Here is a 17,206-nt window from a genome sequence, read left to right on the forward strand (position 1 = left end):
AGTCCGTGCTGACAGGGCAAAGGCCAATGTTATTAGCGGGTGACTTCTATGCCTGAGCCGTGGAATGGGGAAGCAGCAGAGTCAGTTTCTGCTAGAGGCACTGACTATGGTAGATGTCGATATGGCTTATGAACCAAAAGTACCTTTAGTCGGAACGGAGTGTAGTCGATTATCGACATTACCTTTTGTAGTTGAGTTCTGGCCTAACAAGTAGTTCAAACTGTAGAGTATACGATAGCTACACTTACAGCGATCACCTGGCGGTTCGCTACAGTATCGACTACAACAACAGCAGATAGCGGGTAGAGGAAGAGACCAAGGCCAAGCCCGCGTAGGTGGAAAAGATCATACTTCAACAACGAAGTATTTGCCCACCCTATGAATGAGAGACAATCGGCGTTCTCTTGTACTCAAGCAATAGCGAATCTGCGCCGCCCCATGTCTACGAGTTTTGGCGATGGATGCAGCGAACTCGTACTGATGAGGAGGAAAATGAACGGCGGGTGGCATTTGCGGCTGCCACTGTCAAGCTCAAGACCAAAATAAGGCCAAGAATGTCTGCTGTGAGGGTCTCTATCAGACTACCAATACGAACCCGTGGGATGATGTCTAGAAGGTCGTGATGGACAAGACAAGATGTAATGACTCGTACCGAAAAGTCTTCAGAGATGCTAGAGAGGATCATTGAGAATCACCCTCAAAAAACTGTTAAAGCCACACACAAGCATGGGAACACTTACTTGGAAAGAGTTACATTCACTTGCTATTTTCTCAGCTCAGAAGCGTGCAATCAAGAAACGATGTATGGAAGACTTTTGCAATGTGGTTTTGTCTAAAACTTTGCCGAATATAGTAGGGGTCGCACTGGGTCGCACACGCATACCGAAGTCGTGGGGGAGCTGCGAAGGCAACTCTCCACGAGGTGAATGTAAATTACACCCACCTCGTGGAGAGTCGCTTTTACAACTCTGTCACGCCTTTGGTATGCGTGTGCGATCCCTAATCTATTCGGCAAAGTTTTAGACAAAACCACATTGCAAAAGTCGTCCATACATCGTTTCTTGATTGCACGCTTCTGAGCTGAGAAAATAGCAAATGAGTGTAACTCTTTGATCCCTGGCCACACAGAGGGTATAGATGGTCTCTACTCGGCTACTTGTACAAGGTTATCGTAAGCTATTTCCATAATCAAATACTAGTATACGACACAGAGGTGGGTTGGAAGTGCTTTCACATAACCTCAGGAATTCCATTCTGGGTTCGATGTTATAGAGTATCAATACAGTTCAAAGGAGTGGCATTGGCTGCAGCCCACTCGATCGCAGTTGCGGATGAATAGATTAACTTCAAACTATCTCAAGAGAGCCTTCGTAGCTTTGGTGAAGCTGTCTTGGATAATGTTCTACAGTAATGCATGTCAGCTTCTGGCTAGTGTCGTCTCATTCATACTGGCTAGTCCAGGGGCAAATCAAGAGGTAGTCCAAGGTTTAGGCGGTGGCTACGCAGATCATGTGTAGGATAAAAAATATAATTTGAACATGCACGGCGATGTATGCCTTGTTCCGGAGAGCTAATAAAAGTAGATACTTCTCAATATCGATTATTGGATCAAGTAGACCCTATTGCCTATTCTGATGACTAACGTTGAAAATACGCTTAACAATTGAGAATTTACTTCTAAATTATCGAAAATGTAAATTATTTCACTAAAACCCCTCAAATGCACAGGTATGCAAGACGCCATACACTTCACAGTCAAATACAATATTCACTTCAAAATCGTTGAATTAATAATTGTAAGAAATTTGAAAGCCTTATTGCAATGAACAATGTTCAATAAAGAAGCATTAGGCAGCCAATCTCTTAACAATTATTTAGAACTCTTAAAATAGGTGGCGTCCAAAATACATTACTAGTTTTGTACTGTTAATATATTTTGGTCATCTGACGAACTACATGCAGATGCTGTGCGATTGCATACTTGGAGGCGTATTCTGTGGGTCTGGCAATATTTCCTCGATTTTAACAAAAACTGTAATAGTTATCAAAATAGATGCCTGTTAAGCGGAGAAATTTGATTATTTGTAAGAAAATATTTGTTAATTTATGCTACTTCCATGGCCTAGCAGTATTCATGGATAAACATTGAGATAATTGCCCTGTTTAAATTATATATACCTGGGGGTGTCCAAAACATATATTCGGTGTCCAAAATGCAATTCTTACAGGCGATCGTAAATTGCGATTTTCTCAGCTGAAAATGCTTTCGTTAAGGTTTTTGTCACCAGGAACGCAAAGTACAATCATATTATAAGCGTATTGGTAACTTTGCAAAATAATCAATTGCTTTCTAAGGAAGCTACCCTGATAAAAAATATCATAAAAATACGATAAATGTTATTGTTACAACACCATTTTTTCGAAAAATATTCACCATTAAACATATTGTAATTTACACGGCACACTCACCATCACCCCTATTGTTCTATACCATTCGGCGAATGGTAAATGGCACTTTTACAATAAAAAATGGTGGTCGTTATGTATCTTAACCATAAAATTTTGAGAAAATTTTCATACACTTTTTCGCGAAAAACAATAGAATGTATTGTGTTTTTATGAGACATTTTTAGGGCAATTTTCAAAAGATAACAATATATCTTAATGTTTTTCATTGTTCTTACAATACAAATGCAATTAATTGAATGGCGTCAAATGAATCGTTGTTACAATAAAAATACAATAATATTTGTTGTTATTTGTGAGCAGTTTTCGCTTTTGAGAATCCATAGAATTTATATTTCCCGCTAACATTTATATCCAGCATTTACCAGCACTAACGTCCGCCAGAATAATAGGCACATTTTATGATAAGAATCAAACACTCTGATGTCTGTCTGGTATGTATTGCTTGGCAGCTGTTGATAAGATCTGTCTTCAATCTTTTCAAATAACTGCCAAATATCACAAGTCAGACCTCAGGTCGTATGATCCATACCATAAATCGTTCACAATTCATGTGGCCATTAGTATCTGTAAATGCTGGAGAAAAATGTTACCGAGAAATATGAATTCTTTGATTTTTCAAAGGCGAAATCTGTTTACATAACAACAAATATTATTGCATGTTTATTTTAACATCGGTTCAATTGACCCCATTAAACTAATTGTATTGGTATTGTTATCAATGGTTGTTTACTATTTACTAGATTCCTTTAATTTATTGGAAAACATTAGAAAAATCATTGTTCATCTTTTTCTTGTCGTAACATCCTCACTTGGCTAAACCAGCTTTTCAGCTAGTTTTCTATAAGTACTTCCTCAGTAAGTACTTGAGAGCTTCCTCTGCCAACACGGCTTGACGTCTGTCAGTCGTAGCAGTTTTAGCGAATAACATTCGATAACCGAAACATCTACTGTACTCAAATTTAAAACGAAAACTATAAAAAATATGTCAAGTGATTTTGTATTTGATTATACAAACATGATCCAAGCAAGAATAATATTTATTGTTATTTATTTGTTACGAATAGGAAGCAATCAGTGAAATACTAGATTGAAAGTAGTGAGCTGGATTTTTGTATGGTGAGATGATCAGTTCTCCATTTCTGCAATGAAATGGTGCAAACAACGTGGGTTATATGGTTTCTTGTCTAATTTGATGCTGTTTGAGCAAAAGTTTGGGTAACTGTGTTGTTGAAGTTGCAAGAAATACATAATGCAACAACACAGTTACCCAAATTTTTGCTCAAACAGCATCAAATTAGGCAAGAAACCATATAACCCACGTTGTTTGCACCATTTCATTGCAGAAATGGAGAACTGATCATCTCACCATACAAAAATTCAGCTCACTACTTTCAATCTAGTACTTCACTGATTGCGTCCTATTGTTTTTAAGTGTAATGGGGCACGTTCGGTGTAGTACTAGATTTGAAGTAATGAGCTGAATTTTTGTATGGTGATAAGGTCAATTCTCCGTTTCTGCAAAGAAATGGTGCAAAAAGCGTGGGTATTATGATTCCTTGCCTAATTTGATGCTGTTTGAGCAAAACTTTGGATAACTATGTTGTTTATGTTGCAAGAAATGGAGGAAACAACAACACTGTTGCCCAAAGTTTTGCTCAAACAGCATCAAATTAGGCAAGGAATCATAATACCCACGCTTTTTGCATCATTTTATTGCAGAAACGGAGAATTGACCTTCTCACCATACTAAAATTCAGCTCATTACTACAAATCTAGTACTTCACCAATCTGTCCTATTGAGAAATAAACTCTTTTTTAAAAAAAAGTCCATGAGAACTTTGCAGGCACTTTTGCAACTATTTAAAAACAACTTAAATTAATTTTTACTGATAGTAACTTTAAATTATTATAGAACTATTGAAAAACAACCGAATCAATTAGTTACTAATAAAGCTAATGTTCACTTATTGTACGAACTATATGGGCTTGATTTCTATTGTAAAAAGTAACAAAATATCTACTATGTGTTTTATTGTGAACAATAAAACCAGTCATTTGTTAATAATATTTACCATGTAATGAATGGTAATTTTTAATCCGGGATGACGACCGTGCTGACAGTACGAAGGCCGGTCGGTGGTAATAGCGGGTAACTTCAATGTGTGGGCCGTGGAATGAGGAAACTGTTTTACGAACCGAAGGGTCAGATCCTGTTAGAGGCACTGGCTATGGTAGATGTCGATATGGCTTATGTCGGAACCAAAAGTACTTTTAGTCGGAACGGAGTGGAGTCGATTATCGATGTTACCTTTTGTAGCCCTGTCCTAACATGTAGGGTAAGAAATCAAACTTTGAACTAGTCAAATTGTAATCTTAATTTGAACCATTTCGAAATTCATTAAAACGACGTATTTTTTAGGCAAATATTGTCCCGAAAAAGATGGTAAACATCTTTCCGTAATATAACCTGATAACATGGACTTTAAAAGCATTGAAAAATGCGTTTTTGTCATGGAAAACAGGCAATTGAAAAATCACTGAGATTCCACCCATTTCCCCCCAGAGAAAGCACATTTTCGGTGCACTCGTACAGCTCATGCATTGTATCACACGCAATAAGTGAACACGTCAAATGAAAGCTTATTTATCGTAGAATCGACCAACCGAATAATATTCCGCATTATTTGTCATAAAATTATCAAATTTAAGTAATTCTTACTTGGAGAATCTTACCTTGAATTGAACCATTTAAAATCTAGATTTGAACTAGTGAATGGGGGCGAGCTTCTAGTGTTGGCCTGCAGACTGCGCTAGTGGTTGCTTTGTTTACTCTTGGGCGATGGAAAATTCCAAATTTAGTTTTCGAATTCCTGAAGGATTCCGAACATTCTGAGCTGAAATTCCACTGCCTAATGAAAAAGAGTTATGAGAATTAGCAGATCCATGTGATTTTTAGTTGTTTAGCATTAAATTCGCTGTTGCGGGAATTGCTCGAGCTGCTGCCGCCACTAGTTCAAATCTAGATTAAAATTGGTTCAAATTATGATTACGATGGTTCAAATTAAGATTAAAATCACTATTGACAAATAATTGAATTTCTCAATGAAATTTGGTGCAAATGTTAACTTTTTGCCACTTTACGGAAAGCTAATACCCTTGGCTTTCATATACGTGAGACCTTACCGTTGTAAATTATTTCCATGTGGATGAAAAAATCGATCAAAAGTGCCGCTGCTTCAGAAAGTCGCAATTTGGTTCAATTCATGATTACCTACCCTAGTTCGAACTGAAAGGTTGACGATTGCTACACTCACAGCGATCACCTGGCGGTTCGCAATAGTTTCGACTACAACAACAGCAGGCAGCTGGTAAAGGAAGAGGTGACTAGGCCAAGGTCAAGCCCTTCGAGGTAGAAGACATCATACTTAATGAAGAGGTATTTAGAGAGGCGCCCGCCGTGAGCGAAACCTTCTTCTTCTTCTTCTTTGTGGTTCTACGTCCCCACTGGAACTTGGCCTGCCTCGCTTCAACTTAGTGTTCTTTGAGCACTTCCACAGTTATTAATTGAAGGGCTTTCTTTGCCTGCCATTGCATGAATTTGTATATTGTGAGGCAAGTACAATGATACACTATGTCCAGGGAGTCGAGAAAATTTTCCCGACTGGAACGGGAATCGAACCCGCCGTCTCCGGATTGGCGATCCATAGCCTTAACCACTAGGCTAACTGGAGACCCAAACCTACTCGGTTTAAGTTGAGACGAGCTGGTCCACCCTAGGAATGGTAGACAATCGGCGTTCTGGTGGACTCAAAATATTGCGAACCTGCGCCGCCCCTGTGTACGACCTAGGCGACGGCTACAGCGAACTCGTACTGATGAGCGAAAAAAGCGACGGGTAGCGTTTGCGGCTGCCAATATGAAACTCAAGACTGAAATAAGGTCAAGCAAGAAGGTCTGCTGTACTGTGAGGGTCTCTGTCAGAGTACCAATACGAACCCGTGAGGTAATGCCTAACAGGTCGCGATGGCCAAGACTTGAGGTATAATGACTCGTACCGAGATAGAAGTCTTCAGAGATGCTGGAGAGGATCATCGAGGGGCTATTTCCGCGTCATGACCAAAGTCCTTGCCCTCCTTTCGTAGGACCGCTGGGGACTGAAGCGGGACTTGAAAATCTCCTCAAGAAACTGTTAAGGCACACAGAGGGTATGCATGGTCTCTACTCAGCTACTTGTGCAAGATTATCGTAAGCTATTTTCATAATCGATATGTACTAGTATACGACACAGAGGTGGGTTGAAAGTGCTTTCACATAACCTCAGGAGTTCCATTCTGGGTTCGATGTTATAGATTATCAATACAGCTCAAAGGAGCGGCATTAACTGCAGCCCACTCGATCGCAGCTGCGAATGAATAGATTAGCTTCAAACTATCTCAAGAGAGCCTTCGTAGCTTTGGTGGAACTGTCTTAGATAATGTTCTACAGTTTTGCATGTCAGCTTCTGGCTAGTGTCGTCTCATTCATACTGGCCAGTTCAGGTGCAAATGAAGAGGTGGTCCAAGAGTTAGGCGGTGGCTACGCAGATCATATGTACCGGTGTCGCGGTCGAACTCGACCGTTCTAACGAACAAGTGACCGCGCGAAGAACATCCTGGTATCGTCAATGTCGTGACGTCGGTCTGCTGGGTTGGATTCGAGCCCGTGGAAGGGAAGGGAAGCACGACAATCAGGGGCAGATGGAGACCCCATGTCGGCAAGTTCTTCTGTGTGCTAACTTGACAAAGATCAAATCGCGATGCAAGCGGTATTAGTACTTGATATTTGCTGTGCAGTGTTAAGCAGACGTGGAACTCTCCCAGGTAACAATTTGATGCTGCACGCTAAGACCGCTCAGCATCTAGAATGTGTGTGCATAATTTCCAGACTACACCAAAACTCCCTGGGCTTGGATTATATCTTCCAGGAAGCTTTGATTTCAGGCATGTGGTCGATGGCCTTTGCAGTAATGATTAGAATAGCTGAATGTATAATCAATGGCAAACAATTCTGTAAGAATCAGATCTCCAAGTCATCTGATATAGTTATACTGATCATGACGCTGCATAGTATATCGAACATTTGTCGAAGTCATTTATGTGCCGGGAAAATATAATTCCAAGTTGGAGAGAATATTACAAACTGAGGGAGGGTAATAGGCCCAGTCAGACCCCTGAATGGGCAATGTGGGTTAGTTTATGGGAATGCCATTGAAGGTTTGTAATATTCTCCGAGGCTTTCGAAATCCAACAGGGCGCGTCCCCGGGTTGCGGATAGGGGGAAAAGGGAGATTTTTCACATTCGTACTGTAATCAGCCAATGTGGTATTATCTCCTATGGTGTTGTAGTGCGAATGAATGATCTCATTCTATGGGAATTCGAACCTTGTAATGTATTGTTTATCAACTTCAATTTTCTAAGCTTGATAAGGTTTTGAAGACAAACATGAGATGAGAGAATTGCCTAATAGGAAAGTCACATCAGCAAAGCTTTTACATATGCAAATGCTATCCATGGGGTCATGTCTAGCATTTAATATGTATGGCAATGACTGATTCTTACCTAGCAGGGGTACTACAAGACCACGCGGACAATTCGAATAAAGGCTTAATTGGGGATAATATATTTTCCAGAACTGAAGGGACATTTTTTCCGGGGTGACTGGCGAGTCGGAGAGGGTAGAAGTTTCCGTTTGTTATAATTGACAAAATAAACAATCGGGCGCTTTTTCTTTCTATGACTTGCTTGGTATTTTGTGGATTATTGTTTTTTGGTTTTGGAAGGTATGCGATTCACTATTGAGCCTTAAAGTTATTTTGCATCTGAATAGCATTGATATCGTCAAGTCTGCACCAACACCCTAATCCCACACCAAAATACCCTTTTCCTATCCCATGGCGTTTATGTGGTCAGCAAAGACTATTCAGCCATTACCCCTCCTTATCATCGGCTTTGGACTGACTTGCGCTCTCATTGCCCCACCAAATGCTGCAAAATGAAAATGAAAAAAATGAAATTTCCAGACTACACCAAAAATGTGTAACAGTTACACATTCACAAAAACAGCTCGTACACTCTTCTAGATGCGAAATGTTGATTTTTTTTTGTTTACCAAGGTCACTAGTAAACCTAGGTAGATTGCCGTACAATTTTGTTTGCGATTTTCACGATTTTGTGGACGCAGGAGCTGATTTTGTGTATGTGCAAGGTTCAAACATTTTTGGTGTAGTCTGAAAATTATGCACTTTAGTGCTGATCGGTTTGTTGGTGGATCGGTACAAACGTTTTTCCAACTATTTTAAATCAATCTTTTATTCAGCTCCTAAACATCTAATTTTGGTGATTTTATTTAACTTTTAGCTGATTTGAGGTTCATTGGAAGGCTGATTTAAGGCTTGATATGCGCCTAATCAGTAATCCCTCCCCCTGGATATTCAATCTTGACGCGATGGGAGGGCTTAACCCATTAGCATTTTAGCGCCAGTTTATTCTCCACTGCTTGGACTTTGAGCTAGATATATCTGGTTTACGAGTTAATCGCAAGTGAAGGAATCGGCCGTAAGTGCTTATGGGAACCAAAGGAGTATCCGTAGTGCATTTATCACAAGTTATAATTCAGTTTGCATAGACCTAATCTTTGCATTCTTAAAATTTTCTCTAATTTAACAATAATTGTTGAATTTAACGTAACGCAAGAGTGGGTAGGGGAGGTCTCTGCGTTACACTCATCATTCATCACTTGAATTCGAAAGTACACAGGACAGGGGACGCTAGGATAAGTTGACTTACAGCCTTACAGATTAGGTAACGTTAACAATTAAATTTATTACCTTTAGAAAATTCTGGACCCTAATCAGTCAAAACTGCTGATTTTAGAAATGAGTTTATATTTGTATTTCTTCTTGGTGGGGGCTGGCTCACCAACACTTCCGGTCCGCTTTAGTGCTTTATGCATCATTGTGGCCAGGTGTTGTTCTAGTTTTTCCAACTGTATTGTAAAGCATGAGCGGTGATCCTTGGCATTCTTGTGTAAATTGGGGTACTCGGAATGTTGATCGATCACCGATTATTGCTGGCAGATGCAGTGGAAAGTTTGTCTTAATACGTATCAATCGTCTCTGACAAACGAGAAAAACTGACCTCACTGATTACCTGTCTCTGAGCCAAATTTGGTATAGAGTCTTCAGTCTCCGATTAATCGCTTCATGTTTGATGGAGGCTTTTAATCCAATGGGTTACATAGCCACTATCCGAATGAAGAGAGTAATGTTCCGCGTAATATATCACAAATCAAAAGAGGTGCGGTATATTACGTGGAGCGGATATACTGAATTGGGTACCAGACCAAGTCCCTGCTGGGTGGCACGAAACAGGTGAGCCATAGACAATAGAATCGTCAATGTCGTAGGGCATAGTATGTGACTATTGTCGAAACCAAAAAAACTTTTAATGCCCAACCAAATCATTAGCAATATCAATTTGCTTCAAACGCGCTCCAGTGATAGGGTTAAGATTAGGATCAATTTCACGTTTCAATATGTGTTTAGTAGTTTTAGAGGTAACAGCCTAATAAGAAATTTTCTGCAGGTTCATAACTTGCACTCAACGAGTTGAATGTTATACTGCCTCACAACTGTAAGCAACATTATTACTCATGAATAAAAGGTTATATCATCAATATGGACATAGACTTGCTGAACGAAACATTTGACCAATTAACATCTTTCAGGTATAAAACAGGTAGTAGGACAAAACTTTTATTTTTAAAAGTAGTTATCTATGTTCATGATAGAAGAGTAGCGTAAAGTGATACCACCCGTTACAGATCCAGAAACGTTTTACACTGAAAGAAGGTTGGAATGATAGTGTGAACAGAAGATCCGAACTGCTAGGTGTAGGAAGAAGTATGTTTATTTCCCCTCCCCTTCCCCAACACTCTGTAGAATTTTGATACAACTTCACGTAACTGTTTACTCCCTAGCCAAGATCACAGGGTTTGACGGTATTTAAGTGAAGGAAGTTAATTATAATTCTTGTAATGAAAATATCACCTTTAACACTTTAATGCGCCTCCAGCGGTTCATTGCGAACCGGCTGCTACAGATGGAGTATAGCTGATTTATCAGAAATGCTCGATAAACAGGAGGAACCTGCTAGGGCTCAGTAGTTTCTATACTCAGAAAACAGTTCCAGTCGGTTGAGTCGGGAAGGGTTGCGAGAGTCGTTGTGCTTTGTGCTTTGTGACGAATCTTGGGATCTTTCTGGAGTCAGCAGACTTGGAATATTGTTGTCTGGGCTTTCCACTATTTGGTTAATTTTAACAATCAATATGCAACAAATAGTAGTATCTCGTGTATTCAAATTGCTCATTCACAGTGCTGACATTGTATTTACTTGTGATTAATATTAATTTTCAATATCAGTATTTTCATATGTGATAGTTGTTTTGTGAGTAAACCCTAATATGATTTGAATGTCTAATGCTTAATAATGTTTTCTTGCCATATCAATTTAAAATAACTAAGAAACCGAAACCAATAGTGTGAAAGTGCAGCATTTAATAGTGCTTGCTTATAGATTCGAAGCCAACGGGTGATCAAGACTCAAGACTTAAGACGCATACTTGACGAAATCGACAAAAACTGACTACTTCGTCCCATAAATATACATAAGTTTATACTAATATAAGTGGGCCGCGGAGCTGTGCGGCCCAGTATTTCCTTTTATTTTTTAATTCCAGAAAACGCCATAGTTCTGAAGATACACCCACGAAGTTCCCAAACACAAACGGAAATTGTCCGGAGCAATCAAGATAAGTAAAAACTTTTATAAACAGGCACGCAACTCTTTCTACTACTAGGCAAATAGAATATTTATGTGTTTGCTTATTCATCACATTCGTGGCGGTGCGGAACATTTTATAATATAGGTACCGTACTTAACATTTCTTCAATTCACTTTTAAATAACTGATCTTTAAATTTTGTATAAAAACTTGCATCTCAATTATTTTCATCATAGGGTAAGTGCTCCAATTATGGCTATAGTACCAATTATTCGCCATAGTCGATTTTCACCCTTTAACGATGTAAATCAACAAGAAAAAAAAATATGGACAACAGATCACGTTCACAAAATATGGTAGCACTCATTTAAACTCCACATTTTGCTCAAATTATGGTAGGAATAAATCATTTTCCTTAAAATTTCGGCTTCCTTGCACCCTTTTTCGCCATAGTGTACCAGTTATGGCTAATCCCATAAGGAATGCATGCAAATAGTGCGAAAAGGAACCGAAGTTAACAAATGTAGCCATAACTGGTACAGGGTTCCTATCATTGGCACACGCTTTAATAATTACTAAAAGTAGTTTTGGCTCCGTTTCTATATTTTTCCTGTAAAGTATGCTAGCTCAGCTATCTTTCAACATATTGGTGACATTCGTTGGTCTTCTTGTTATTTTTATACAAATAGTTTTGCTTAGATAGTGCCATAATTGGTACACTTACCCTATTAGTTTTCTTTTATTTCAGAATTTTTAAAGCATTAGGGTAGAAAGAGTTGGTGTCATGATTCATGCAAAACTTGAAACTGAAAACTCCTTATTTCCCCCTATGGGTTATAGGGAGGAGCGGGACATTCGAGCCTACTCATCAGTGGAAAGGACTTGCTATGCTAATCGGTTTAGCATAGGGCAGATACAAGTCTACTGGTAGACGTATCGCCCAGCGATTCAACGCAGATTGGCCACGGCCCGGGGGTGCGTTGATTATAACAGAATAACAGAATAACAGAGTTTATATTTGTATTTCTTCTTTTTATAGGTTTTGTAGGGATGAATATATAGAAGTTGACAAATAATCTTAATCATTTTATTTTTTGACACAAAAATCAGCTGATTGAACTTTTTTGTTTTATATTCTAGACGGTATTATAACACTGACCAAAAAAGCAGGAATTTTGTTACATGTTTCTTTAGGACTTAGGACGGTTGACAATCTAAAGAATTACGGTGGATGTAATAATACTTCGAAATTAGATGATCACAGATATGCAGAAGACGACTAGATGAAATTAAGAACACAATTTGACACATTATAGACTATATTTCGACGTATAGGGCTTGACTGATTCATTACAACATCGAATGGAAGCTCAAAAAGTGTTACCTAAGACTAATATGAGAGTTATTTGGGGATGATGCTGGTGCTGTCAATGACCAACATCGGTTATTGACACTATTGGTAAACAGCTTGAAATAATTTTCAGAATGTATTGTAAAAAACTTAGGTTATTATTTGTTATTTGATTTATTGTTTAGAGATGCTGTCAGAAAACTAGTTGCCCATATCGGCTAAAAACGCTAGCTCTGGCAGCTGTCTCCGAATAATTTTCAAAAATATCAAACCTGTAAACATTACCTATGACAAATTTTTTGCTCTTCTTTGTAATATTTCTCAGGAATAGTACCTTGAAGGCGTTAACATGTACAGCTTTTTTTTTCTCTGAATGTTGTCCAGTGATCTCGGATATTTTCGATTATTGAAATATTGTTCAATTATCATATCATCTTTGGAGCTTCCATTCGGTCAAAACACTAGTGCGATGGGAATAGTTAAAACACAGTAATTTTAAAAAACTACTACGACCCAATACTAATTACTACACACTTTGCTCAAGTTGACGACATCGTCTAGTCCATCGTGAGTATTGGTACTAGTAGGGGGAAAGTTGGGAAAGGGTCCAGGCTTTGCTATCAGCTGTCATGCAGCTCCACCTGGTCACTCTACAAAAAAAAAAAGATATGCGCCTAATCAGTAATCAATAAAATTTATTATTTGTGTTAAAATAAAATAAAAACACTTGTGAGCCTATTTTTACCATTAGCTGCGTCTATTTGCAGAAAAGATGTTTAGGAATGTATAACCTAATCTGTGGGAAAACTGGGAATTCGCTCACCTTAGCACCTACACCACACACAATTGTATACATATCCTCGAAAAGCAAGAGTAATGTGTCTGAATAATCAAGAACATAAGTTGAACTAAGTCTGTATTGAGGCTGAAGAAGCGACGTGGACTTCACGAAAACCATGCTTGGGACTGCTGTCAAAAAATATTTTATCAATGGTTAAACAACAGATGATTAATTCTGCATGTTGATGTATGTTTTAAAGCTGGTTACCCAGATAATATTCTATTCAACTTAATATTCAGCCATCTATGTATTGCTGATTAAGGAGGTTGAACCAACCATACTTCAGACCAATACTCAGCTATCATTGTGTTCAGTCATTGACACCATTAACCATCTATTATCTAATACTCTCATTGTTCAGCATTCATTGTTACTTGGGCTGTCTTCCAAGGACAAAGTGAGCGGCGAGGTCACCCTGGAAGCCGGCAATGCGCCAATACCTTACCTTGGTATCCTTTTACAAAACATGGTGTTTGTTGCTGCAAGACTACACAGCTAATTTCGAGAATGCGATCTGTCTAAGCTCTTCTCTGAAGCAATACTTTATACATAGGTGGCTCCAGAGAGATGTAGGGCTTGACGGCAATGGTTCAGTGGGTCGGAGGTGTAATCCTTCCTCTTTCGTGGGCTGTGTTGGATGTGTTCTCTAACCGTATACTATCTGAGCCTGTGGCTCAGCTGTCTATTGAGCAGCTTTTTATAATATTCTGCAACGGTTTGGGTTAAATCGTGGGTGTCTATGTCGCTTCGTGTGTTTATTATGCTCTCACTCTGAACTACCCCTGCACAGACCCATCGAGCCTATCACTAACCTATGCTACATTTTCGTTACTCGCATTTCAGAAAAGCCCCGCAAAACCGAGTCCCATCGTAGCGGAGAGGAAGAAAAGCCCACCTGCAGAACGGAGCGAAAGACCCCGTAGCCATCGGAGCAGCTCTCGCGATCGCTATGACAGCAAGCGTAACGACAACAGGGACAGAGATCGGCGCGATCGCGACCGGGACCGAGACCGTGATCGAGATCGATCGTCTCGACACCACCGAGACTACGATGATAGCCGGGATCGACGAGACAAATATTCTGGCCGAGGCGGCGGCTACAAAGAGGACAAACGAGACAGACGCGACAAATACGATCGATACGATCGAAAAGATCACGATCGTAGTCGGGATCGCAAGGATAAGCGAGACTATGACAGAGATCGTTACTATCGACGATCGTCGTCGCGCGACCGCAAGAGGAAAACCAGTGAAGATAAATTCAAAAGAAGATCGCGATCGAGGAGCAAATCTCCGATCAAGAATCCCATGTCACCCATTAAAACAGCACCTCCGATCGTTATTCCGCCAACAAGTTTATCCACTGGATTTGTTCCCACTGTGAAACCTCCGCCGATCAATCCAGCTTTGATCCCACCGCTAATGGCCATCAACGTAGGACCAATTGACTTGCCTCTGCGCCCCGGGGCCAGCAGTGATCTTCCAATCGACCAACAAAACACTCTTTCTCATACTTCTTTGATGCGCAGCACGGAGAAAGCCGCTCAGCTACAAAAACTGGGAATCGATGTCCTGCTGCAGAACAAGAAGGCGACCGAATCCGTTCCGTTGCCGTCGTACTACAATCCAGGCGTCGTTAATCCGGTCCGCTATGCCGATCAAGTACAAAAACGGAAGCTCCTGTGGGGCAATAAAACGGCCGAGAGCAAGGAGGTGTCCACCAACATCAGCAAATGGGAACAGGCCAAGTTCTCCCAGGACAAGGACGGCAAGATGGCGTCCAAGTTCTTGCGCCTGATGGGCGTCAAGGATGGTCACAAACCGGCCCCGGCAGACGAAGCGAAACCGGGACCCAGCGGAACCGGGGACAGTATCAAGAAGCAGGAGGAACTATTTTCGACCATGGAGCAGCAGTACGAAGTGGCCCGGCAGGTGACGCACACGATGCGGGGCGTTGGACTCGGCTTCGGGTCCCAGCCGAGGACCTTCTGAGATGTTGCTCTTGGTTGTCGAAAGTTAGGCATTCTATATGTAGCGTTTCTTAACCCAAAATAGAAATCTTGCGCCAAATTCATGAAAATGATGCAGGGTAAAATATATGTCTATGAAATCCTGCTGCTGAAGCCTAGGAGAGATCTCACGTGGGATAGTGGTGGCCTATTGAAGTTAGAGTAGGGTGCACCAGTTGACCATTATCCAACATTCGAGAGATCTGAACCATCACAAAAATTATATAAAAATGAAAGTTTACACTTGCAATATTGACGCTGAGGCGTGTTTTCGAAAGTTGGATGCATGATTACTGCACTGAATTTTACATAACAAAGATGTAATGATCCAAAATATGGATGCAAAATAAATACTGAAGCAAACCAATTCTTCTGGCTACCGGACAGTTTTGTTGTAATCCGAAATATCCTTTATGCGATTGGGTAACCAAGATTTGGAAACGAATACACAGACTGATGCAATATACAGTAGCCTCTCCGTTCCCGAGAATAAGGGTACGAGTATTGGTAGAGAGGTGATCCGGGACCATTGACCACCGAACCCTCAGCTCGGTCGCCGCTTCGAACAACCTAACCTGTACAAATTCTACCCACACAAATCAACAATTCTTCCATCCATTGTACCAAATCAACACTTTAATAATATCAACGTGAAGCAGAATTTCATCCCACAAACTTCTGGAGGCACGTTCGGTGTAGTACTAGATTTGTAGTAATGAGCTCAATTTTAGTAATGGTGCAAAAAGCGGGGGTACCTATTTATGATTCCTTGGCTAATTTGATGCTGTTTGAGCAAAACTTTGGATAACTATGTTGTTTATGTTGCAAGAAATGAAGAAAACAACAACACTGTAGCCCAAAGTTTTGCTCAAACAGCATCAAATTAGGCAAGGAATCATAATACCCACGCTTTTTGCACCATTTCATTGAAAAAACGGAGAATTGACCTTCTCACCATACTAAAATTCAGCTCATTATTACAAATCTAGTACTTCGCCGATCTGTCATATTCTAGTACTTCGCCGATTGTGTCCTATTGATCATCTCACCATACAAAAATCCTACTAACTACGTTCAATCTAGTACTTCACCAATTGCTTCCTGTAGGGTACAATCGGTGAAGTACTAGAATTGAAGTAATGGGCTGAATTTTTGTATGGTGAAAAAGTCAGTTCTCCGTTTCTGCAATGAAATGGTTCAAAAAGCGTGGGTATTATCACAGACAAACAGACGTAACACTTCGAACATTTTTCGATTCACATCATAGTCACGGCAACATGTTCGCCCAATGCTATAAGGACTGAGTTTGGCCGACAATCAACTAGATGGCGGTAGTGGGCAAATGTCAAACTGGAGCAAAAACGATGCGAGCGCCACGGATGGCCAGTTGGCCAACCATCAAATTTTTAAATAGACCGTTAAATTGATGTACTATGGGAATCATCAGAGTGTTACGTCTGTTTGTCTGTGGTATTATGATTCCTTGCCTAATTGATGCTGTTCGAGAAAAACTTGGGTAACCGTATTATTGTTTCCTCCATTTCTTGTTACTTAAACAAAACCGTTACCCAAAGTTTTGCTCAAACTGCACCAAATAGGACAGATTGGTGAAGTACTAGATTTGTAGTAATGATCTGAATTTTAGTATGGTGAGAAGGTTAATTCTCCGTTTCTGCAATGAAATGGTGCAAAAAGCGTGGGTATTCCTTGTCTAAT

At 40.0% G+C, this 17,206-nt stretch overlaps 1 protein-coding gene across 1 annotated transcript in view; it reads left to right on the forward strand.

Moving 5' to 3' along the window:
• LOC134284074 (arginine/serine-rich coiled-coil protein 2-like) overlaps window positions 1–15,857 on the forward strand; it is a 33,376-nt gene extending 17,519 nt beyond the window's left edge. The window contains exon 4 of the mRNA XM_062842325.1: window positions 14,325–15,857. Coding sequence (XP_062698309.1) covers window positions 14,325–15,473 — 1,149 coding nt within the window. The 3' untranslated portion in view covers window positions 15,474–15,857. The remainder of the gene's footprint in view (window positions 1–14,324) is intronic.
• Window positions 15,858–17,206: the final 1,349 nt, after the last annotated feature.

The sequence above is a fragment of the Aedes albopictus genome, chromosome 3 (assembly GCF_035046485.1).
Source record: "Aedes albopictus strain Foshan chromosome 3, AalbF5, whole genome shotgun sequence".
Lineage (NCBI taxonomy): Eukaryota > Metazoa > Arthropoda > Insecta > Diptera > Culicidae > Aedes > Aedes albopictus.